The sequence below is a fragment of the Dipodomys spectabilis genome, unplaced genomic scaffold (assembly GCF_019054845.1).
Source record: "Dipodomys spectabilis isolate Male_0828 unplaced genomic scaffold, ASM1905484v1 ptg000030l, whole genome shotgun sequence".
Lineage (NCBI taxonomy): Eukaryota > Metazoa > Chordata > Mammalia > Rodentia > Heteromyidae > Dipodomys > Dipodomys spectabilis.
The window spans coordinates 10,034,718-10,053,132 of NW_024870707.1; the positions used below are offsets into that span (position 1 = coordinate 10,034,718).

General features: G+C 53.6%; 1 protein-coding gene across 3 annotated transcripts in view; it reads right to left on the reverse strand.

Annotated features, from left to right (window-relative positions):
• Positions 1–18,415, reverse strand: part of Nrxn2 (neurexin 2) — a 104,366-nt gene that overhangs the window by 69,997 nt on the left and 15,954 nt on the right. Inside the window, exons 2-5 of one of the 3 annotated variants that reach the window (XM_042676193.1) lie at positions 17,340–17,357; positions 12,341–12,370; positions 9,535–9,606; positions 4,632–4,933 (exon numbers count right to left, since the gene is read on the reverse strand). In XM_042676193.1, the coding sequence (XP_042532127.1) occupies positions 4,632–4,933; positions 9,535–9,606; positions 12,341–12,370; positions 17,340–17,357 (422 nt within the window). The remainder of the gene's footprint in view (positions 1–4,631; positions 4,934–9,534; positions 9,607–12,340; positions 12,371–17,339; positions 17,358–18,415) is intronic. The other 2 variants (XM_042676194.1, XM_042676191.1) reach the window with 2 other exon arrangements.

Here is an 18,415-nt window from a genome sequence, read left to right on the forward strand (position 1 = left end):
GGACCCAAAAAAAAAAGAGAAGGAAGAAAAGGAGGAAGAGGAGGAAGAGGAAGAGGAGGAGGAGGAGGAGGAGGAGGAGGAGGAGGAGGAGGAGGAGGAGGAGGAGGAGGTATTTAAGCTGGGCCTGAAGGACTGTGGGAAAATACCCCACAGCTAACGATCATGGCAACAATCAGTCCCTCAGTGTCCCTCACGCCAGGCATGAGTGCTTGAAGCAATCTGTCATGAAACTCTTCCCTCCCACTTTGCCTATGAGGAACCAAAACTCCAAGGGGCTTTGTACTTTACCTAGGCAAACAATTGGGCCTTAAGCCCTCTCTGTCTGTCTATCCGTCTGAAATGTCAGTTCTGAGATTTCATCTGGCAGAAGGGTGAATGGGAGAGCTGTGGAAGGAAGAGAAGAGCTAGGAAAGCCTGTACAGACCCGTGTGAGGAACAGCAAAGTTGGGCCTCAAGATGGGCTGTGTGCCGTGGCAGCCAAGAGGAATCCCTCAGGCCAGCTGGGCTCCACCATGGAGGCACTGCCCTCCCCCTCACTGAATCCATCCCTGAGAATCCCATCCCTGGGGACTCTACTCTTGGTGGTCCCATCCTTCTCCATCAGGGGAGTTTCTGAAAGTGTCAGTAGTGAGAAGAGACACCATTTGAGGTGAGCCAGGAAAAGTACCACATAAGGTTTGGTAGTCACCTTGCCTTCCAAGTTTGGTCCTGGTTAATGATAAAATGGGTTTGCACATTCTGCTTACGTGGTGGTTGGAGGCAGTTGGGAGGTGCACTGGGTAGGAGAGGAGATTGGGCCCAGGGTTAAAAATAGGCCGCAAGAAATTCTCAGCGGTAATCATCTCGCCAAGATCCCCCCAAGAGAACTAACTGCCTGTTACAGTGGCTTCAGGAGCGGAGTCTGAAAGGGGAGGAAGAAGGGAGGGAGGTGTTTCAGTCAGGCCTCTTTTGGTCCTAACTGTTCAGTCTATCTAGATGATTGCACGGGTAACTTAATCCAAGGGTATGTGAGAGGAAATCCAGCCTCCTTCCAGTCTTTGGAACTGGCCTTTGACCTATTCCCAAGTTCCAGAAGCAAAAGGAAAGGAGAGCCTTAGATGCAGCTTCTGGGACAGGCCCTCCCAGAAGACGGTCTCTCCAGTGGAAAGTGTGTGGAAGCCACAGTGTTCTCAGATCCTGGCCCCTGGGCCAGCGGCAGATGACAGGGATTAAACTCAGGACCTTCAGCATGCAACCACCAAGCTATACCTCCATCCCTGATGTCATTTTTTTTACATTAACCCCTGCAGTCCCAGCCAATAAAAAACACCCATCCCACAAGATCCTTGGATCACAGAGGAATTTTCCACTCCCAGAACACGGTCTGGATACTGGACAAGCTGGCATGAACAAAGTTCTTTCCAGGAGCCCTACTGACTTTTGGGGTCAACTGATTCCTTGTTGATGGCTGTCCTTCGGACTGTGTGATGGGGAAGAGTCTTGGCCTTTACCTACAAGATGCTGGTAACACGTCTTGAGCTATGACAATACTTTAAAAGGTCTCCAGCTATTGGTGAATGTCCAGTGTGATTGACTGATTGAGAGTACTGTAGGAAGAGGACTCAAGAAATTACTCTTAAAAGTCCTGAAAGCCAGGCAGGTGTCCGGCCTGGCGAGGGTGCATTGGGCAGTGTAGATGTTGAATGAGGACAGTGACTTCAGAGCATGGTCCTGGGGGTGACCACCTGCACCTGTCACTCATGGACATAGACTAGACTGGACAATGAAAGAAATCCCCAGAGCCCCTTCTTAAAGAGGGCTCTCAATCAAGGTCTTTAAGCAAATACTCTCTATGATCCAGAGGTCCTTCTTTGGAGTTGACATGGCTTGCCTGTTCTCTGAGCCACCTTGTAGAACAATCTAGGGAGAAGGAATCTCTATCAATTACTAGCTTGAACCCACAATGCTGCATACCCCAAGAAGAGGTGGTCACGAATCACAGTCTACACTCAGCATGCTGAAGCCATATGTCCTGTTCTGGATGCCATTTCCACCTTGCACAGATCTCTTGTTTCTCTTAGGTGTCTCTTCTGCTGCCCACTGGGCACTTGCATAGCCTTGTTCTTTTAACTTTTCAGTTGTGGGGCTTGAACTCGGGGCCTGGGAGCGGTCCCTGAGCTTTTATGCTCAAGGCAAGCACTCTAGCTCTTTGAGCCACAGTTCTATTTCCAGTTTTCTGGTGATTAATTGGAGATAAGAGCGTCACAGACTTTCCTGCCTGGGCTGGCTTTAAACCTCGATCCTCAGATCTCAGCCTCCTGAGTAGCTAGGACTACAGGCATGAACCACTAGCACCCAAATTCTGTTCACTTTTAATGATCCTGTTCTGTCTCCTCAAGAACCCCAACACTGGGAGGGCAGGTACAATGTCCTTTTTCCTTCTATACCCAGTGTGAGGTGCTATATTTGCTGGCTAAATGATGCATGGATGGGGACTGTGGGATTGCAGTGTGTCGCCAAGTGCAGAGCTAAGTGGTAGTAAAAGCTCTTAAAAAGAGGAGGCCTGGCGCCCGTGGCTCACGCATGTAATCCTAGCTACTCAGGAGGCTGAGATTTGAGGATCGTGGTTCAAAGCCAGCCCAGGCAGGAACGTCCATGAGACGCTTATCTCCTATAAACCACTAGAAAACTGGAAATGGTGCTGTGGCTCAAGTAGTAGAGCGCTAGCCTTGAGCTGAAGTGCTGAGGGGTGGCACCCAGGCTCAGAGTTCAAGCTCCACAACCGACAAAAAAAAAAAAAAAAAAAAAAAAGGGAGCATGGGGAGTATCAGAAGCTCACATGCATAATCCTAGCTACTCAGGAGAGTGAGATCTGAGGATTGTGGTTTAAAGCCAGCCCAGGCCAAAAAAAAAAAAAAATCAGTGAGATTCTTATCTCCAATTAACTACCCAAAAAAGCCCAAAGTGGAGCTGTGTGTGGCTCAAGTGGTAGAGTGCTAATCTTGAGCAAAAAAGTTCAGAGACAGTATCCAGTGCCCAGTACTGGGTTCAAGCCCTAATACTGGAACAAAAGAAAAAAGAAAGAGGAAGCATGCAAACCAGAGGCACCAAAGGCAGTTTTCCTGCCCCCTCTAATAAAATAAGTGGCACCCAAAAACACAGGTCATGTGACACCCCCTCAGATGAGGGGGTAACCCAAGCCAGTGCTCAGATGTGGAAATGGGGTGATAGGACCCAAGGGGGCAGGTGGTAGCGTCAGGAGGGACACCATCAGGCCTGTCAGTCTTCAGAATGTGGGACCTCTAAGAATAGGTGTCTCCGTAGGAGATGGACTGCAACAGGTAGCAGGCTCAGGCTCCGGGAAAGAGCAGCGGGATTAGTCACAGCATTGTCACAGCAAGGGGGAGTGGTGCTCCATGAGGAATCCCCACCGGATCATCACTCACTCGCGGTGTTCTCTACGCACAGGTGAGAGGAGAGGGATGGGCCCTTCCGGAGAAGGAAGCCAGGAAGAGGATGATAAAGATGATGAGGAGAAGAGAGGCCAGGTGAACCACCCCAACTCGAATCAGAAAGCCCAGAGAAGAGAACTAGCAAGAGAAGCAGCAGGGTGGGGGTTCTGTGTGCAGGGCTGTTGGTTTTTCCCGGTGGCCCCAGAGATGGGGCTGGAAGAGCATCGTCGCCACCAGCTATGAGACCCAGGAGACTGCATGAGGACTCACATTCAGGAAGCAAGTACGCTGGAGAAGGAGCCAGAAGGAAGGTAGAGACAGGAGACCCGCTGGGACCCTTCTCTTGCTTGGGAAGAAAGAGGTAGAAATCTGATGGATTCTGGTCAAACAAAGTCTGGCCAGCAAAAGCCACTGGGGATCTTAGAAAAGATGAAGTGACCCTCTAAGCGGTGAGAGAGTGTGGGAACAGAAGCCGAGGGGGTACTGGGGAGAAAAGTGTGCTACTGTATCCAGGGCTGACTCCCAAGGGGATCCTAGGAGCAACTGCACAGCTGATCTCGGAACCAGGGGCAAAAGGCAAGCATGGATGGCTGGGAGAGGCCAGATCCTTGGAAGGGCAAGCACTGCCTAGGGGAACAGCACGGCCCAGCTCCCCCCACCCCCGCAACCTGCTGCCTGCGCCTCCCTCTCAACTCCAACTCCTCACTGCCTCTGCCCTGGAAATGCCCGGCTGAGGGCAGCCCAAATGCTGCCTCAGGCACTGCTCAGCATCTTTGCTGCCCTACTGTCTGAACTCTCCCTGCTCTCCCAAGCCTGAGCTTACCCAGCATGGAGGACATTTCTTCATCTCTCAGCATCCCAGGCCCTTAGGAGCTCCAGCCCACCTCTTCCCATCAGCTGATCGCTGAGCCTCAGCCTTTGAACCCCAGCTTCTTCACCCATCTGAGCCCAGTCCTTCCCTTGGCCTGGGGCTCCCAGCCCTGAGGCAGCCCTGGCGACTCCTCCGAGCTCAGCTTCCACGGTGCTGAGGCCTCTGAAGCGTGGCTGAGTTTCAGGGAAGGGGGCCACGTGTCCCCCCCAGGCCCCCGCCACACACACACACATCCAAGTACTGTTCCTCTCCAGAACCATGCCTCAAGCCCTAGCCCAGGCGGCCCTCTCTCCACCTGCGTTCTGCCCTGGCCTTCCTGCTCCCCCTACCTGGCGCAGGTTTCGCGTAACCCGGACGTCGTGCCAGGCGTTGTCGTTGAACTTGCCATTGACCGGTTCCACGAGGGCCTCGAAGGCACCTGAGCCTAGGTTGATGACCAGCCAGACGGCACCGGACTTGAGGGAGAGGTTGACGTAGTCGGCCGACTTGCCCGTGTGCAGCATCAGCCCGTTGCGCTGCAGGGTGCGGAAGGCCAGGGTGATCTCGTCGGTGCTGCTCTGGATCGGGTTGTGTGACAGGTCGTAGCAGAAGAATTCATTGCCTTTGAAGGTGGCCACAAACTCCTCCTTGCCTGGACGCCGTGGTTTGGGAAAATGGGAGAAGGCTGAGTAGAACAGGGGACACCCTTGCCTCCTTTTCCGCTTTCAGCAACCCAAGTGCCAGTCCTGGGCACCAAGAGTCCTGCAGCCCCAACCCCAAGCTTTCGGCCTCCTTCCCTCCCTCCACCAGCCAGCCCAGCCCTCAGGATCCTGCTGTCTTTGCAGTCAAAAGTCAGCGTCCCCCAGGTCCATTTCCAAAGCAGGAGGCTGCTAAGTGGCTTTCACACTGACAGCTGACAATTAAGCTGCCACAGGGCCAGGCAAAGTGGATGGCTGGACCTCACCATTTCCTCCCCACCGACCCTCCCCATCAGCCACTCCTCCACAAAAGGATGTAGGAGAGAAACAAGAGGCTCTACCTGGCTTCTCCCTGTGAGCTCCTCCCTAGGATTGGGGGCTGGGGGGGAGGGAGAGCCTCCCTCCTGTCCCCCACACACACCTCTTCTTTGGTGGCAGCTATACTCAGTGGCTGAGGACAAGTTCAGGCTTTACCATCTTGGATGGGGCCAGCAGGCCTGTTGTGTAGCACTGAGCAGATGAGGGGATGGGAAGCAGTGGGGTGGGGAAGAGTTAGGGAGAAGATGCCCAGGAAGGCAATGCAGGTGGCATGGACATGCGCATACATGGGTAGATACTGTGCCAGCGCTCACCCCACCCCCAGCTTTCTACTCGAACCTGTATAGACCTATGTGTAGCAGGTAGTGGCAAAGTGAACACCATAGGGGTAGGCCTGGCTTGTATGTGTGTGTGTGTGTGTGTGTGTGCGCACGCACATGCATGTTTATATGGACATAGCACCCAGCCTAAGATCCCTTCCACTGACAGTTTTTAAGCAGAAGCAACAACTACTACCAGGGCCTTACCATTTGCTAAAGTTCTACTTGTGGGTGACAAGTAAGAGAATGGTGACTCTGGTACCAAGAAGTCCAACTTCATACCCTAGAGCACAAGTAGAGGGAAGAGAACCAGATGCAGACTCAAAAGAGAGCAGAGGCCCTGGCCTCAGGCAATGGCTCCTGTCTCCACACCAGAAGGTAGTGACATTACAGCTGGTCCTAATATCTCTCCAGGTGGACAAGGGCAAACAGGGCCGAGTGATGAGGGGCTCCACTGAGCTGCCCAAGTGCATGAATTACCAGGAGATGCTTCCAAGGCCCAAGAAGAAGCAAGCACCACACCTGAGACACATCTAGCCACCAAGAGGCACTTGCTCTCCCCATAGGAGAGGGGGCCAGGGGGAGGGGGCAGGGCTCAGCAACGATGCCACATGTGGACACTGGGGGGGGGTGTCTCTGGGTGTGGATTCTGCAGAACCTTCTTCTATGCACACAGCCTGCCTCTCCCCATCTGGGCAGGCTGCCCACAGATTCTGCCCTCACTGCCTCCGGATGCCAAGGCACCAGCTGCTGCCCCAGCCCTTGGCACAACCCTCACTGCAGCTGGCAAGGCCTGGTGTCCCAAGGCCACAGGGCAATGAGCTGGGGGGGGGGGGGGAGCGTGGGCCACATCAGGACAATCTGCATCCCTCCCTCTGCCTACTTAGGGGACCAGAGGTAAAGGTGAGGAATCTAGCAGACAAGAAGGAAAAGGGAGAAGCAGGTGAGGTAAAAAAGAGCAATGTACAGTCAAGAGAAAAATGGACCATTGAAAGGGCTGAAGAAAACAGAGCCAGCACTGGGCTGTGAGGGACAGAGAGGTCATGTGAAGCTATAAGGATAAAGGAGAAAGCCCAGAGGGGACAGGTAAGGAAGATGGGAAAAGGGCCAGCAAGGAAAGGGGACAGGGACCTCTAGGGAAAGAAAGCCAAGGCTTTCTAGGGCCTTATTGTTGCCATAGCAACCAGGCCTGCTGCTCAGACACTGGCAGAGCCAGGGGGGCTCAAGGAAGTGAAAAAGGGAATGTGTTTGACCTTGGGTTTGCCACCCGTTTTGCTAGTCCCACCCAGAAGCCAGCCCTCGCCTCCTACTACCAAAACCTCGACTACAGCAAAGAAAAAAACCATCATACAGTCAGACGGAAGGGAAGACTAAGGCAGCCATGTTTTTTAAAAAAAAGTGACTGAGCCAGAACAAAAGAAGCCAGTAAAAAAAAAAAAAAAGGGAGAGAGGTTGGTTTGGGGCTGGACCACACCTGCCAAGACAAGGCAACGAAACCTCACACCTCAATTCCTCAGCTCAACCTCAGTCTCTCGGGAGAAGAGGCAACGTCAGCTGCACCGCAGCCGATGCCTACTGAGCTCTCATCCCTTTGGCCGCCAGAAAACAGGTAGGGAACACCAGAAATGGGAAGGGACACAGAGCAGCCTGAAAGCCTCTGAAGAGAGGTGAACAACTGCAGAAAAGAAAACTAGAGGATGGAGAGAAGGGAAGAAGGCTCACTATTGGGGTCAAGAAGTAGGATGGTGGCCGGAGCTCAGCAGAGCACAGACCATAGCGAAGAAGCAGAGGAAAGCACCAGGGGGCGCTCTGCTCTGTCTCCCGCACAGCCCAGACCAGAAACTACATCTCCCAGCAGCCCCTGAATCATTACATCCTGAGAGCTCCGGGTGCAAGAAAAAGTAATAGCAGATACTTGTTTGTCTCTCTCAGTTAGGGCTCTCTCTGTGGCCCTACAAGTGTTCCCAAGCGAAGCTGAATGTAACCAGAGATGAGTTGTTGTGGTCCTGGGTTTCTGAAGGCCATGAAAGGAAGGGGACACAGCATCTGCCTCCTTCCCAGGCCCAGCTCAAAGGCCTCCTCTGGGAAGGTCTCCAGCCCCCTCCGCCCCTCCCTGCTTTCCAGCACTACAGCTGTCTGTTCTGCGCATTTGGCACTTACTGCCTAGTAACATCTTGTACTGCTCCCCAGGGAGGAAGTGTGATGTGAGAAAGAAGACCTGGGCACTAGGGCTGGCTCACCACCAGCTTTGTGACCTTGGCCGAGACACAACAGCTCTAAACCCAACTCTTTCCTGGAAAAAGCAGCTCATCCTCAGCCTACCTTACAGGTCGCTCTGCGTCTCCAGAAAGCTCAGACAGGGGCAGCTTCCAGTGGCAAACCAGTCCCCACATAAACTACTCTTCCACTGGGATACGACTATTTACTTTTTGGTGCCAGTCCTCAGCTTCTTTTGCTCAAGGCTAGTGCTCTACAACTTGAGCCAGAGCTCTACTTTTGGTTTTTGGGGGGTAGTTTATTGGAGATAAAAAGGCTCATGGGCTTTCCTGCCCAGGCTAGCTTTGAACTGCAATCCTCTGATCTCAGCCTCTCTTTCTCTCCCCCACCCCCTTCTCTCCTTCAGTGAGTGCAATTAACTCCTCTGAACAAAGTCTGCAGTTTGCATACAGTTTGCATGGACCACAATTCAGTGTAGTTACGTGTGGAATGCCAATGATCCTTCTAGGTCAGACACCATTCACTCATTTAAAGTGAATGTGCTGAGCTCACACCTACGTATGTGCAGGAGCTGTGCAGAGCACTGGGAGATACAAATAAAAATACCTAATCCCTGTCCTCAGGGAGCTCAGTGTAGCGGAGTGGCAGACAGGTAAAGTGACAGGATGTAGTGTGACTGACTCTACTGGAGGTGTAGACAAAGGGAACTCTGGGAAGTGCCAGGCTGGCCTAGGGAGCTCAGGGAGCACCAGTGTGGATAGCCTGGCTGCTTTTTCAAGAGCTGGCTGAAAGAGGCAGCAAGGAGAGGAACTGGAGGAACAGGGGCAGCAGTAGCACCCAGGAATTCAGAAGCACACAGGCCAAAGGATGGAGATGGGGACTCCAGATGCAGTTTCTGGAGGTTCCCAAACTGGCCTGTGAACTTTTTTTTTTTGGTCAGTTGTGCGGCCTGAACTCTGGGCCTAGGCACTGTCCCTCAGCTCTTCAGCTCAAAAGGCTAGCACTCTACCACTTGAGCCACACCGCCACTTCCCAGTTTTCTGGTGGTAAATTGGAGATAAGCGTCTCATGGATTTTTCTGCCTGTGCTGGCTTTGAACCACGATCCTCAGATCTCAGCTTCCTGAGTAGCTAGGATTACAGGTGTGAGGCGCTGGCACTGGGCTTTCTGTGAACTTCTTTACAGAGATTCTGCTAAGAAAGGCAGTCTTGATGTGGAAAAAGGAACTGAAATTCAGGAACCCTGAGACACAGCCTTGGGGGCTGTGGCCAATATTGGGTCTCCTCATCCGAAAAATGAAAAGCAATGATTCTCTACCAATGAGAGTGGGAAAAACTCCATGTGGGTCGTAGATGCCCTGAATAGTGCACTAGTAGCCTTCCAGAATCAAATGGTGAAATGGGGAACTTCCCACTACCCATTCACTCCACCGAGAAACACACACTTTCTAGGGACAGGCTTGACAACTGTGTGCTAGAAGGGCATTATCAACATGGCCAAGCTTCAAGAAAGAAATGGAAGTTGTGACTCTTCACACTACAGCAGGAAAGTGGCACTGGATGGGGGGGAGGAGGGGAACACTGGCACAAGGGAATGCGAGGCACCTGTGTCCACACAGCTTCCCCCAAGAAATAGTGCAGTGCAGTTAGCCTGCAGCAGGGTAAAGGGCTGGGCTCTCTGGGGACCGTGGGGTCACTGACCTTTGGTTGGCTGGTGCACATCGCCGGCTCCTCCTCTCCCGGCCCCCCCCTCGGAGAACAGTAAGGACCCTACTGGAGAAGCAGAATTGGGGAGTCAGGCACAGGGGCTTCCCAGCCAGTCCCACCCCAGCCTTGAGGTGATGGAGGGCCCTCTCCAGGCCACAGGTGCTGCTTGCAGACACAGGTGCGGGGAGGGGCTGCCCTGGAGACTCGTTTGCCTTCAGGGACCCACAGACCCCCATCAGATTCCTGACCACCAACTCCCACCTTTTGCCCACAGTTGGGGGGAGATGGTGGAAGAACAGAAGGGCCAGCATCCAGGCCAGCCCTGGGCCGCCGGAGACTCCCGCATGCTCTCCTGGCTCCTGCCTCCCCGAGACTTGGGCTCTCCCACTTCGCTCACACCCTCCCCTGGCTCAGGATTCACATTCATCAACTTGTTCAAAAAGCCTGACTCCAGAAGTCACCTTGGAGTCGCCCAGCAGAGGATCCCTCGTCTGCTCTGTGCCTCTCCTCCCTCTGCTTACCCTGCACCTGCTCCAGTCCCTCACTGTGGGGCTCTGTGGTTCCACTGTGCCCACAGAAAGGCCTGCGCCCATCGAGAGACATACCAGCGGGTAGAGCTCACCAGGGCTGTGGGAAAGCCTTCACCCTGTTTGTCATCACCCAGGCCCCTGCGCCAAGCCCCACAGGTGCAAGTTATCACGTCCAGGTCCTAGGCTAGTTTGAGCCTCACTCACCCTGCCAGGAAGCATGTGCTCTTGGCGCCTGGACTCCCTCAGACAAGTGTCTTGTTGCCAGAGCCACAGGATGGCTTTGGGACAAGGGGAACTCAGGGATGAGGGGGAAAGTTCCTACGTGGGCTCTTACTCCAACTCCATTCCCAGATCCCCAGAACTACCACTAGAGTAACATCTGAGCTGCAGAAGTTTTTTTAAGAGGAAGGGAAGGATTTCTGGATCCTCCAGTCAGGGGTCCTCATAGATGTCTATGGTGACTGAGCTACCTGGGGCTTCCTCCTTCCCTACACTTCTCAATGTAATTTCACATCCCTGCAAGAATCCCAGGCCCTTACATCCCCAGATCTAATGCCATCCCAAATTTCAGACATCTCTGAGACTCTCTGCAGCCCAGCTTTGGTCCTCTGTGTTTCCTTGCCTACAGTCAAGGACCCCAACCAGTGCCTGTGTGGACTGACCCTGGCTGAGGGCCACACCTGCAGACACAGCAGCGCCCAAGGGTCAGGAAGGTCATCAAGATGGAGGACAGGGAGAGTGTGGAGGGCAGAGCTGGAGGGGATCAGTCAGGACTCCTGGGTTCTGCCTCTGGGTTTGCTGAACACTACGTAGGGCTCTCTGCCCCTCAGTGCTGAGAATTGAGGTCGGCATCATGCACTCTTAGGCAAACACTCTATCACTGAGCCAAAGCCCCGGGGCTTTGAAGGTGGTGAGGACTTGGCCAAAGGAAGGCTCAAATTAGAATGACTAGTCCTAATCATACCATCTGTTAGGCCTGGGCAATCACTAGCAAGTCACTTCTCTCTGGTTTTCAACATTGTCATCTGTCAGGCAGGGATAAGAGTCATTCAAAAGATACAAAGTGAGCTGGGCACGGGTAGCTCACACCTGTCATCCTAGCGACTCATGAGGTTGAGAGCTGAGCATCATAGTTCAAAGCCAGCCCAATAGACAAATGCAAGACACTCATCTCCAACTAACCAGCAGAAAGCTGGAAGTAGAGGCATGGCTCAAGTAGTAGAGTGCCATCTTTGAGGGGGAAAGCCAAGCATGAAGACAAGGCCCTGAGTTCAAGCTCCAATACTGGCACACACACACACATACACAAAAAGAAAAGCCTGTTTCATCATATTCTGAGTCAAGCAGATGGGTCCTTTGGAGAAACATGTTTCTCCTGCTTAAGTGAGGGCTGCTTATTCCAACCTCAGAGACACCAGTGTCAGGAGAGTGGAGGACCTCCTTCCTGATCCTTAGTACAGAATCATAAAGAATAGACACTGGGCTTGGACTGAAATCAAAATCCAGAGCTACACTTTTAAAGATCAGTAAAATATAAATCATATTTTAAAATAAACAGCAAAATGCAGGGTTGGGGTGTGGCTCAAGGGGCAGAGTGCCAGCCAAGCAAGCAAAGCCAAGCAAGCACAAGGTCCTGAGTTCAAAACCTCCAGTACTGATTTAAAAAAAAAAAAACAGGGTGAACACACATGGTGGGACACTGTGAAAAGGCGGAAGTCCTACACCTCCCCCCCCCACTTTTTTCCCTCTTCACTCCATTCTGGGGACAGGGGTCTCCCAACATCAGGAGGGGAGGTGGGGGTACGGCTGCCTGAAATCCCTTTTCCAGCCCAGGCCCTTCTCTTTTTTACTTGGTTTTATAGAAAGGAAAGAATGGTGAGAATGAGTGGAAGGAAATAAAACACCACCGTGAGAAAGAAAACAAGTGAAATAAATACACTACCAGGAAAACGCAAAAAAAAAAAAAAAAAAATGACTGGAGACAACGGCAGGAGTTCAAACATCTCTTGATGTCAGAAACCAAGGTGAGATGAGGGTGGATGGAATGAATCGGGTGGGTGGGGAGGGAGCGCACAGACAAGGACCAACCCCCCACCCCCACCCGGCACCCCTCAATAAAATAAAGAAATGGCAGAGGAAGGAGGGAGGAAAGGAAGGAAGGAAGCTGGACAGGTGGAAGAGGGAGAGGGGAGGGAAAAGAACAGAAAATCCAGGTGCAGGCTGGGAGCAATCCAATCCAATCCAAACCAAACCAAAACTTCAAACCATACCTTCGCTGTTTAACGTCAGGTGAGCCGGACCTTGGAAAAGGGAAGGAGAGAAAGGAAGAAAGAAAAAAAAAAGAAGAGAAAAAAAAGAAAGGAAGGGGAAAGAAACAAAGAAAACACGAGTCATCAAAATCAGCCAGAGAGAAGGAAGGAAAAAAAAAAAAAAGCTTTTGCTGCCACAATTTAAAAACCCTTTTTAACTTGTGACAGACATCGGGGGAGAGCCCCCAGCCTAAAAGCTGAGGGAAGGGGCCCGATGCAGAAACAGAGGGTAGAGGGCAGGAAAAGGGAACAGAGAGAGAGAGAGAGAGAGAGAGAGAGAGATAAAGGGGTGTGGGGCGGGGGGAGACCAGAGGAAGATGGGACAGGAAGTCACTGCAAAAGGGGAGAGGAAATTTTGGTTTCTTTTTTTTTCTTCTTGCCGGAAAAAAAAAAGGAAAAGGAGGAGAAGCATGAGGCTAGGAGAGTTGCTTTTTCCTTTTTCTTTTTTTCTTTTTTTTTTTTCTTCCGGGAGGCGGAGAGAAAAAAAAACGGTCAACGAGAAAAACGATTCGGATGGAGGAGAAAATAAAACACGACACAAAAAAAATCAAAGCCACCTGGAGAGAGAGAGAGCGTCCTGTTAGCGTGGGATTGAGTGGGCAAAGGGGCCTCCAATCCCACTCATGTACACCCCCCCCACGTTCTCCCCCTTCCTCCCCCCCCCCCCCCCCCCCCCCCGTCAGCCCCCAGGAAAGGTGGGAAGTGGATATGAGGGACCTAGGCCTAAAAGGAAACTTGCACAAAATTGTCCTTATCTTTCCAGCTGCCCCTTCCTAAGCCCCTCTATGTGGCAAGCCTGTACCCCTGTACCCCTAGGTTGTAAAAGGAAACTGGAGCTCCTAAGGACAGTTGGAGAGGAAGCAGGGAGGGGGACAGTGAGTGGAGGGAAAGTCTGAAACAAAATTAAGTCATGGATTCTTCCCCAGGGAGGTCTGGGAGAGCGCAAGGGCACAGGTCATGGACAGCCAGGCCCAAAGACAGCATCCCAGACCCCAGGGCGGGAGGTTCTGCTCTCAATCCTGAGATGCCCTGCAGATCCCCTTGCTCTGGCCAGGACCTCTCTGAAAGGATCCAAAAGCTGAATTTGGAAAATAGACTTGACAGCAAAATCTGTTCGGCTCTCCCACCAGGATTGCCTAGTCAGCCCTAACCTAACCCACCTCTCCCAGACCTGACCCATCCCTCCCAGACCTGACCCATCCCTCCCAGACCTGACCCATCCCTCCCAGACCTGACCCAGACCTCCCAGACCTGACCCACCCTTCCCAGACCTGACCCATCCCTCCCAGACCTAACCCACCTCTCCCAGACCTGACCCATCCCTCCCAGACCTGACCCACCTCTCCCAGACCTGACCCATCCCTCCCAGACCTGAGTGGGGAGAGCCCAGCTCACTGGACCGACCAGAGTCCCAATCCCCAGAGAGGCTGCTGGTACCAGGCACACAGTTGAGCTGAGCTGAGCCCCCTGGGCTCCCTGAGATGACCAGCCCTGCCTCCCTGCTGTGGGGTCTAGGTAAGTAGGAACAGCCCTGCCAGGCCTCTGTTGTACTGGGAAACCATCCCAGCCACTGTGGTGATGAGATGTGGGCCCCGGGGCCAGAAAGGAAGCAAGGCTAAAGACCTACAAGGGTCTCTGGGGCAGCAAGAGCCAGGATGCCTGGGACCCAGGAGAGAAACAGCAAGGAATTGAGAAGGGTCGGGGTGGGAGGACAAAGGGCAAACACAGCTACCCCGGAGTCCTGGCGCCTCTTCTCCTCACCTCTCTGAGATGGCATTCATTCTTCCCCACCTATATATAGGTCCTGAGGAGGAAGAGGAGGAAGAGGAGGGGAGGAGGCCACAGCTGCTGGGGGCTGCCTCAAGACAGAAGAGCTCCCGGGAGGGATTACACTCACAGCACAGGTGGACTACTTTCTGACTCCTTGCTTGGAATAGCCCCACCCTACCTCAGACTCTTCCCAAGAAAGCTACCAGCACCTTCTAACAAAACCCTAAACTCAAAAAACCCAGGTGCAGCTCTGACCCTCCTCCCCCTTGCCTGTCAGCCGCAGCCTCGCCCTGGAAGCAAGGTCTTGGAAGTCCAGGTTTCTGCTGCCCTAGCCTAGCAGCCAGAGGCCCCTCCAACCACCGGCTGTCCCCCCTCAAGTCTGACTACTGTTGGGGGGAGTGGCATCTCTCCCCTCCAAGACCCTTCCACTGCCCAGCTCCCCGCCAGCCTCATTAGCATGCCGCGCTCTCCCTCTGTCACCACGGCAACCAGCTGCTCAGCTCCCTCAGGCATGACAGCGCCAGCCATCTTGGTGAGGGGAGGCCAGTTCCCTTCCTGTCTACCCCTGGCTCAGCCCCAGCTGGCAGAGGGCCCCTCCCTAAAGCCTGTTCCCCCCCCTCACCCCATCTATAGTCTGTGCCTTCTCCCAGTCTCAGCCCCACTGGGGTGCTCGCAACCCTCATCCACCTGTGGCATCGGCCCCTCCTCCCACCGCCCAAGAGGCTGGCAGTGATGGATGGCGCTGCCAAGGGTCCTTCCTAGGGCACTCTATCTGGCTGCTTCTGGGTCTCCTCTCCTTGCTGCAAGAGACGGGGGGGGGGGGGAGCAGGGGGGGGAGGAGGCGCCTGGCAGGCAGGGGGTGCCAAGTAGGATGCCCAAGTTCCCAGAGAAGCTAGGCCTCAGGCACAGTAACCCAGTGTCTCTGGCATAGAGGGATGGACCTGAGAGATCGGAGGGGGGACTGCGGTGCCAGGAAGGAGGGCATCCTGGGAAACCACCACCAAGCCCACTTCTCCACTTCTAGTCTTACCCCTGACTCTCCTACCGAGCCCTAGAGAGAAGGCCATGGGAAGGAGAAAGACGGCTACGGGCCAAGATTAGGACTTATATGTGCAGACACACAGACATGGCACAGAGACAAACAGAGGGAGCACAGATCTGAACACACACACACACACACACACACACACACACACACAGCCTTCCAAATACACCCTGCCCAGCCACGGACATGCAGCTACAGGCAGTGCCCATCTAAACCAGATCAGCAAGATGCCCCCCAAAGAAATGGTAGGTGTCACCCATAAGGTCTCAGGCCTATTGTCCCCAAAGCCCAGCTTCCCTTCTTGTCCCTGTCTATACTCCCTTCCCTCTTCCCAATCTAGACCATTCCTCTGAAGCCCTCCTGCCTTTTTCTCCTGTCTTGCCCCCGCCATACCCTCCCTGAGCTTTTCCGGTCTGCCTCTCCCTCTCCAGTCCTTCTGGCCCCACCTCTTCACTTAGCCCTTTACCCCTCTCCCGGCTCTGCTCCTTCCTTCCTCCTCAGCCACTCTGCTCCCCCCTCTTTCTCTCTCCCTCTTCCTCCCTCCACCTCTTCTTTGTTCCAAGGAGACATGACATCAAGAGCAAGTAAAAGTCACATCAGCACTAAATCTTATCGCCAGCCCTCAGAAGGCTGCGTCCAGCCAGACACACAGAGTCTCTCTCTCTCTCTCTCTCTCACACACACACACACACACACACAGAGTAAACACTGTCACAGAGATGCAAACATAGATGTGGACACATGAAGGCTCAGCAGCTCCTAGAGGCACACCACAGAAGACACAATATGTGAATGTGCAACACACACATAGACACAAAGCCATGCTATGTACACACAGGTGTTGAGCCACAAATGTGTGTGGCACCCAGAGCTACATCAGATCAGCAGAGAGGCATGAACATGTGCTTACACAAATACACGTGCATGTGCACACGCACGCACACACATACATACACAACTACCTGCTGGGATCAAGAGACTTAAGGAACCCCAAGAAGATGACACCTCTAGGGGGAGAAACAAGACAAGCCATTGGCACTTCGGGGAAAAAAACGAGTTTCACTACCACACAAGCAAAGAACGCTGGCTTCTCCTGGGGCCGTGGGGCTCCCCTCTGCCCCTCTCTGTGACCGTGGGGCTCCCCTCTGCCCTTCCCTGTGTCCGTGGGACTCCCCTCTGCCCCTTGGGGAAGGGCTGGGCCCAGGGAGCTGAGCATCCCACAAGTCCTGCCCTCCCAGGTTGGGCCAGATGGTGACTGGTTGGTGGGCTCACGTCACGCCCACTCTGCTCCTTTCTCTGTGAGATCCCTACAGCCCAGCCTTCGTGTAAGAACTCAGGCAGGCTTCCCGCCCCTGATGTTAGACTACTGCAGAGAAGGAAAAGCAACAGAGGGAAAACCTAAAGCTAGAAGGAAAGGCAGAGAGAATGTCAAGAGCCTGCAGACCTAGAGAGAGAGGTCCAGGGAAAGAGCCCTGAAGGGAGAGAGGGGAGGACAAACACCAGAGAGAGAGGGCAACCAGAGCAGGTGGGGAGAGAATGAACACGGACCCCAGAGAAAGGCAGGCGCCCACCCTTGCTCTGGGGCTGGGCTGAGGGAAGAAGCTGCCTGCTGTGCCCTCCCAGCCATGGGCAGCGCTGGCAGAGCAGAGGAGCTGCTCCCACCCCGTCCACCCGCCTGCCCTGTCCGGGGCTCCACACTGCCCGCGCTCTGTGCCCCACCTTGGCCCACCTGAGCCCCACCGCAGAAGCATGGCTTTCAGGACAGCAGTCAGCCCTGCCAACCCCACCCCCAGCAACGTGGCCCGTCTCTCCTTCCTAAGCTGGGCTGGGCAAAACGGTGTCTACCCACTCGCTCTGGGACACTTCCGAGTTGTCAGCTATGACCTTCCCAGCAAGGAAAAGGCAAGGGCAGAGGGCTGGGGAGAGGAGTGTGGGCAAGGGGAAGGGCATGCCCCCTGCGGGCAGCTCCCCCCACCAAGCCAACCAAGAGGAAGCTGGGAGGACCCCAGAGAGCCTTCCCCTGCGGGGCCCCAAACATGAGCAAGGGAGTTGCTGTTGGGCGGTGGATGATACCCCCACACTCATGGACCACCCCCCCCCATGGTGACAGGTGCACCACCCCAGTGCCACAGAAGCTCCACTCACCTTCTATGGGGTGCTCCTCTATAGCCAGCGAGGTTCAGAGAAAGGAGAGGTAAGGAGAGAAAAAGAAAAGGAAGGCTGTTAGCAAGCGCCTTACCAGTAAGTGCTCCAAAGAGAGGGAGGGGCCCCTAGCCCACCCAGGCCCTGGTGGGAACAGCTCTGCTGGGGACAGAGAGGTGACACTGCTGCTCCCCGGGATGGGGGCACCACACATGGCCATCCCCTCCACACGTCACCCCTCGCCCCTCAGGGCAAGGGAAGTGACCAGACAAAAATCAAGCAGACACAGGACTTAAGAAACAAAGAACTCCCGCTCATCTGGTTGAACCACTACTAAATATCCTCATGCTGCTGATCACAAATATGGTATATAACATGTGAACACTGTTATATATTACAGACTGTGGTAGACAATTTGCTCCAGGGAAGTTAGAATGAACTTGTGACTTTGAAATTATGTAATCATTTAATCACAATCAAAAAAAAAAAAAAAAAAAAAGAACCTCGGGGAAGGGAGGGAGGGAGGGGATGGTAGGGGGAAAACAATGGAGGGGGTAACAATGTTCAAGAGGAAGTGTACTCATAACCTCACTCATGTAACTGTGACCCTCTGTATAGTAGCTTTACAATAAAAAAAAAAAAAAAAAAAAAAAAAAAAAAAATCAAGCAGACAACAGACGAGGGGTCAGGAGCTGCAGCCAGGCTCCCAGAGTCCCCAGAGGAGGCTCCTTCCCCCTTGCATTCCACAGCGGCATCTCAGAGACAGATGGGGACACACTCACACCACAAACCATCTCCTGAGACACACTCGCGCTCAGTGACACACTGACACACATAGGCGTTGAGCAATCAGTGATTCGTGCCGTTCTCACACAATTCGCCCTGGAAGCCTGGGTACACCAGGATCCAACTTGCCACACCCACCAGAAGAGGAAGGGCTCCACACACACACACAGATCTCTAGCACAGGCAAAGCTTTGAGATCCCACCCCAACACCACAGAAAAAGAAAATGCTGGCACCAATGGCTCCTGCCTGTAATTCTAGTTACTCGGAAGGTGAAGATCTGAGGATTGAGGT